At 40.7% G+C, this 7,039-nt stretch overlaps 2 protein-coding genes across 2 annotated transcripts; both read right to left on the bottom strand.

Moving 5' to 3' along the window:
- Positions 1–4,093: 4,093 nt before the first annotated feature.
- On the bottom strand, positions 4,094–5,080 carry LOC137833469 (uncharacterized). The gene has a single exon (XM_068641816.1). It carries the CDS (start codon positions 5,078–5,080, stop codon positions 4,094–4,096), a length of 987 nt encoding a protein of 328 aa, XP_068497917.1.
- Positions 5,081–5,125: 45 nt separating this feature from the next.
- Positions 5,126–6,022, bottom strand: LOC137833468 (uncharacterized). Its single transcript, XM_068641815.1, has one exon. It carries the CDS (start codon positions 6,020–6,022, stop codon positions 5,126–5,128), a length of 897 nt encoding a protein of 298 aa, XP_068497916.1.
- Between the last annotated feature and the right edge of the window lie 1,017 nt (positions 6,023–7,039).

Raw genomic sequence — 7,039 nt, 5'->3', positions numbered from 1 at the left:
TGTTAATCAAGCAAATTTGGTGAGCGTTCGGCCGGCACTTGCGATGTTACGTTCAGCCAATATTTGCGATGTTAATCAAGCAAATTTGGTGAGCGTTCGACCGACACTTGAGATTTTACGTTCAGCCAATATTTGCGATGTTAATCAAGCAAATTTGGTGAGCGTTCGGCCGGCACTTGAGATGTTACGTTCAGCCAATATTTGCGATGTTAATCAAGCAAATTTGGTGAGCGTTCGGCCGGCACTTGCGATTTTACGTTCAGCCAATATTTGCGATGTTAATCAAGCAAATTTGGTGAGCGTTCGGCCGGCACTTGAGATGTTACGTTCAGCCAATATTTGCGATGTTAATCAAGCAAATTTGGTGAGCGTTCGGCCGGCACTTGCGATTTTACGTTCAGCCAATATTTGCGATGTTAATCAAGCAAATTTGGTGAGCGTTCGACCGGCACTTGAGATGTTACGTTCAGCCAATATTTGCGATGTTAATCAAGCAAATTTGGTGAGCGTTCGACCGGCACTTGAGATGTTACGTTCAGCCAATATTTGCGATGTTAATCAAGCAAATTTGGTGAGCGTTCGGCCGGCACTTGCGATGTTACGTTCAGCCAATATTTCCGATGTTAATCAAGCAAATTTGGTGAGCGTTCGGCCGGCACTTACGATGTTAATCAAGCAAGCGGGCAATCGTTCTTTCGGGAAGGATTTCACCTGGAGTGAAAGCGTCTAAGACCGAGAGTTTCTAGTTAACACTTAGAACTTTCAACAAAAGATCTTAATATACAATAGTTAGTGTTCTTAAATACAAGCCTTAACTGAAATAAAATTTTAAGTGACTCATATTCCAAGTTCTGGGTATTGGCTTTTCGTCTAACGTTTCCAACCTATAGGCTCCATTCTTCAAGTTTTCTTTTACTCTGAACGGTCCTTCCCAGTTTGGTGCTAGCTTCCCTTGTGCTGGATCTTTTCTTGCATCAGTTCTCATTCTCCATACCAAATCTCCTTCACTAAAAGTTCTCGGTCTTACCTTCGCATTGAACCTCTTACATGCTCTTCTTTTCACTGCTTCTTCTCTGATTTTGGCTTTCTCTCGAAGTTCTTCAATCAAATCTAATTCTGCCTTTAAACATTCATTGTTAACACTCCAATCTTCTATTTGGCTTCGCAATGTTGGTTCAGTGACCTCTATGGGCAACATAACATCTGTTCCATATGTGAGATTAAATGGTGTTTCTCCAGTTGATGTCTGCGGTGTGCATCTATATGCCCACAATATTTCAGGTAACTTCTCGGCCCACAACCCTTTCGCACTTCCCAATCTTCTCTTTAGTTGACTGAGAATGACTTTGTTAGCTGATTCTGCTTGCCCATTTGTTTGCGGATGTTCAACTGAGGTAGTTGTAGACTTGATTCCCAAATCCGCATAGAATTCCAGAAGCTTTTTATCAATAAACTGTCGGCCATTGTCGGTTATAATAGAATGTGGAATGCCGAATCTACAAATTATATTCTTCCACACAAATGTTTGAACTTGTTGAGCTGTTATTTTTGTCAACGCTTCAGCTTCTATCCATTTTGTGAAATAATCAACCGCAACAATCATGAATTTTGTTTGTCCTCGGCCTAAAGGGAATGGGCCGAGGATATCCATTCCCCATTTAGCGAATGGCCAAGGAGAAGCAATGCTCTGCAACTCTTGTGATGGTATATGATTGAGGCTTCCAAATTCCTGACACTTCTTACAGGTTTTAACGTATTGATTGCAATCTTCACGTATTGTCGGCCAATAATATCCGGCACGACAGATTCGTGTTGCCATTGTTCGCGCACCACAGTGCAATCCACATAGTCCTTCATGAAGTTCTCGGATTACATGTTCAGCTTGCTCATGAGAAAGACACTTTAACAAAGGAGTTGAAAACCCTCTCTTGTACAGTTCATCCCCTATGAGGATAAAATTAGCAACTTTTCTAGCCATTCTAACATCAATTTCAATTCCTTGTTCTTGATTGTTAATCACTTCTTTGTATGATCGAATCCAATCATCTTTCTCTGTGGTAACAATCAAACATTCTTCCACTCCAACTGTCGGATTGTGCAAGGTTTGTTGTAAAATGGAGTTGTGCTGAGGTTGTCTTCGTTGACTTGCCAACTTGGATAGAGAATCTGCTTTTGTGTTTTGTTCTCTCGGAATGTGTATGATCTCGGCTGTGATAAAGTTTTCCATAATGCTTAAGACTTTGTGATAATACCTTAATAACAAAGGATCTCTTATCTGGTATTCACCTCTCATATGTCCCACCATTAATTGAGAATCACTTCGGCATATAACATTTTGTGCACCCATGTCTTTGGCTAAAACCAACCCTGCAATTAAAGCCTCATACTCGGCTTGGTTATTTGAAGTTTTGAATTCAAATTTCAGAGCCATTTCCAAATGAAAGTTCCCTGGTCCTTCTAGCACGATTCCTGCCCCACTCCCCTTCTTGCTGGATGATCCGTCAACAAATACAATCCACGCTTCATGATCAGCTTCCATTGTCGGCATTTGGATAATAAAGTCTGCTAATGCTTGTGCTTTGATTGCTCCTCGCGGCTCATATTTGATTCCAAATTCTGACAACTCTACTGACCATGCTACCATTCTTCCCGCAAGTTCAGGTTTTCTTAATACTTTGGCTATCGGGCAATCGGTTCTGACAATAACCTGATGATTCTGAAAGTATGGCCGAAGTCGCCTTGCTGTGTATACAAGTGTTAAAGCAATTTTTTCAACCCGTTGGTATCTAGTTTCGGCGCTTTGGAGAACTCTGCTCACGAAGTATATAGGCTTTTGTTCTGGATTTTCTTGTATCAAGGCTGCTCCTATGGCTTCGTGAGAAGTGGCAAGGTAGACAATGATAGGCAGAGTTGACATAGGTTTGACCAGGATGGGAGGTTTAGCTATCGTCTCTTTGATCGTTGCAAAAGCTTGCTCACATTGTTCATTCCACGTGAACGTTTCGGCCTTCCTCAACAACTTCACTATCGGTTTGGACTTCTCGGCCAGTATCGGCAAAAACCTTGCCAATGCATTTAACCTTCCTACTAACCTCTGAACTTCTTTCAAATTTATCGGATTCCTCATATTCATTATCGCTTCACATTTATCTGGGTTTGCCTCAATTCCTCTGTTAGTCAACATGAAGCCGAGAAACTTCCCACCTTTGACTCCAAAAACGCATTTTTCTGGATTCAATCGCAAGTTATACTTCCTTATCTGTGCAAATATTTCTTCAAGATCTTTCACATGGTTATCTACCGCATGAGACTTGACAATCATATCATCCACATACACTTCCATATTCTTTCCAATTTGTTTTTTAAACACCATATCCATCAATCTTTGATATGTTGCTCCGGCATTTTTCAAACCGAAGGGCATGACCTGATAGCAATAGTTTGCCATATCGGTAGTGAATGCAGTCTTCGGGATGTCAGGTTTATACATTTGTATTTGATTGTAACCGGAATAAGCATCCAAGAAACTCATCATGGCTTGACCAGATGCCCCATCAACCAACCTGTCAATACTCGGCAAAGGATAGGAATCTTTCGGACATGCCTTGTTCAAATCTGTATAATCAGTACACATTCGCCACTTTCCGTTTGCCTTCTTGACGAGAACTACATTTGCTAACCAAGTCGTATATTGGATTTCTTTAATGAAACCCGCCTGTAACAATTTTTCAGTTTCTTCAAGAGCAGCTTTTCGTTTTTCCTCTCCCAACTTCCTTCGTTTTTGAGCTATCGGTCTTGCTTCTCGGCAAACAGATAATTTGTGAGAAATGATGTTATGATCAATTCCCGGTATGTCTGACGCCTTCCAGGCGAACAAATCTTTGTTCATTCTTATCACTGCCACTAAGTCATCAATCATTTCTTCGGGCATACTACCCCCAACATATGTACATTGCGTTTCATCTTCGCCTAATTGAACCGATGTAATTTCTTCTCTTGGCTCTATCCTTTCATCATCATTCATTCTGGGATCCAAGTCCACCATTGCAACCATGTTTCTTGCTTCCATACTTCCGGTCGCCACTCTCGGCTCTCAGACCATCTTCAATCCGGTCGCATAACACTCTTTGGCTGCTTTTTGATCGACATATATGGTTGCTATGTCTCCCCGTTCAGTTGGAAATTTCATTGCCAAATGCGGCGTCGACACTATAGCTCCCAACTTATTCAACGAAGATCTTCCTAACAAGGCATTATAGGAAGTACGAGTATCTACCACCAGGTATCTGATTGTAATTGTTTTCGTTGCATTTCCTCTACCAAAGGTTGTCGGCAAATCAATATATCCCTTGGTGTCAACCTTTTCACCTGAAAACCCAATTATTTGCTCCTTCAAAAGAACCATGTCTTGTTCTTTCAAATGTAATTTTTTGAAGGTTTCCCAGAACAGAATATCGACTGAGCTCCCTTGATCTACTAGAGTTTTCATTACCGCGTATCTGGCAATTTCAATTGTTATCACCATTGGGTCTCGTTGATCAGGATCAATATCTTGGAAATCTTCATCAGTAAATAACATAGGTGGCAAACTTCTTCTTTTGAAAACATAATTCACGGTCATGGCACCTCTCAAATATTTCTTTCCTATCGTATTATATGTTTCCTTTTCCGGAAAACCTCCAGAGATGGTATTAATGAACCCCCTGACTGGCCTTCCCAAACTGCGTTGTCGGCTCCTTCTCTCTTGAGAATGGAGGTGGCTTCCTCCACTTCTTAGATCTCTTTTTTCGTCTCTTCCTCCTCTTCTCTCCTTTCGATCGTTTTGTATATCAGTCGTTCTTCCAAATTTTTCTCCTCTACTCCTGACATCTTGTTCTGGACTTTGACTAGCCTTCATTCTTCTGACTCTAACAAAGCGTTTTAATTGCCCTGTCTGAATCAACTCTTCAATTCGGTCTTTCAGCGCTATGCATTCTTCAGTGTGATGGCCATGATTTTTATGGTACTGGCAACGTCTGCTATGGTCAGCTCGATCTGGGGTTCGTGCTTTCCTTGGTGGCGGTATTACTGCGGTGGCCATCGCCTCTTGAAGTATTCGGGTCCGAGTTGTGCTCAATGGTGTGTATTATTGAAACTTTCGGCCACGGGGTTCCTCTCTGAAACGTCTACTTTGATATCCTGCCTCTCTTTCATTTGTTTTCTTCTCGTTCTTCACGTCCATCCTTGCCTGATTCTTAAAGTCCCTTAACTCCTCCATCTGCATGAACTTTGCTGCGCGCCGTCTTAATTCATCAAGGCTTACGGCTGGTTTTTTGCATAAGCTATCGGCAAATGGTCCCGGTCTCAAGGCAGTTATCATATGATGCATAGAAACTTCCGGACTGAGGTTTCTAATACTTAAAGCCATCCTTCCAAAGCGTTCCATAAAAGCTCGCAGTGACTCATTCTGTTCTTGTTTTATGTTTACGAGAGCTATAGATGTTAAGTGATGTGGTCTACTTGTAGCGAATTGAGCTCCAAACTTTTCTATCAAAGTGTCAAAACAATCAACAGATAAGGGTGGTAGCCGGGTAAACCAGCTTAGAGCCGCTCCTTTCAAGGTAGTTGGGAAAACCCTACATAGAATGGCGTCGTTCCACGTGTACAGACTTATTTGAGTTGTGTATATTGCAACATGTTCATCTGGATCTGTGCTCCCATCATACTTCTCTATTGTTAAACTCTTCCAATTGTCAGGTAATGGGGTCTCTATTATAGTCTCAGAAAACGGGTGTCTTCTGACTGGCGTTTCCACAGCGACACCGGAAGTCTCAGGTATCTTCCTTTGTGTAACCCCGAAACTCTCTTCCTTGTTCTCTCTTTCATTAACAAAGTTTCTCGGGGAAGTATTTAACGCTGTTTCTCCATTCAATCTTTGTCTCATGTAAGCATTCTCAGCTCTCAACATGCTCAACTCCTCTTCATTACTCTTCTTCAGTGTCTCAAATTCCTCTTGCAATTGCATTAACATGGCCATAGTCATGGCGTTCTGACAATCTTCTTGTTCTCTAGAATGTTCTCCTCTTTCGCTCATTTTGTTTCTCGGCCCCACGGTGGGCGCCAAAATGTTCTTACAAGGACCTAGAAACAAACTGTCTTCGTCTTCCACCTGTTGACCTCTCGGCCTTCGCTTCCGGACTCCCTTCTCGGTGTGATCTTTCGGCTTACTCGTTCTTGGTTTGTATTTGGTTTGAAAATCTTTCACGTTTTATTGAATTGCTTGACTGACACTTTCCGGTCAACTTTAATTTACTCCATTCGATCTTTCGGTTTTTGGTCTCGGCATCCTCTCACAAATGGGTGTGCGTACCTGAAAGGTGCTCCGATGCCAAAGTTAGATTCAGTTTTACAGGATATTAAAATGAATTCAACCTCCCTTACCTCTCAGGATGACCCTCTATTTATACTACTCTTTTATTGGGCCCAGAAGTTATTTGGGCCTTTTCTTTTTGTATTAAACATTTACTATACATACCTACATATTTGGGCCCCGTTTCATGGGCTTTTGCTTAATAATAATTTCCATTCTATTTTATTTCTTTCGTTATTTAGTTTACTTTCGGTCGGCTTAGTACACCTTGCTTTCGGTCGGCTTAGTACACCTTGCTTTCGGTCGGCTTAATACACCTTGCTTTCGGTCGGCTTAATACACCTTGCTTTCGGTCGGCTTAATACACCTTGCTTTCGGTCCAATCTCTTGGCCCAGTACAAAAAGTAATAAAATTAATTTCAGAAACATATTTATATATTTATTAAGTGTTAGAAATAGAAAGATACTGAAAAAATGTTGAACCTATCAATTTCAATATAAACTAGTTTTAAAATTAACAAAAGTTTATTTAACTATAAAAATATATATAAAATGAAACCAAATTAGCAATTATTGATTTATTTCAGTTTTTAAATAAAAGAATGCAGACCAAAATATATTTTTAATATATTTTTAAATTTGAATTTCTAAAACACATTTCAGAATTTCTTTTTCTACAACTATTGGATT

Source organism: Phaseolus vulgaris, chromosome 6 (genome assembly GCF_000499845.2).
Source record: "Phaseolus vulgaris cultivar G19833 chromosome 6, P. vulgaris v2.0, whole genome shotgun sequence".
Classification (NCBI taxonomy): Eukaryota; Viridiplantae; Streptophyta; class Magnoliopsida; order Fabales; family Fabaceae; genus Phaseolus; species Phaseolus vulgaris.
This window is presented reverse-complemented; position numbering and strand designations above follow the sequence as displayed.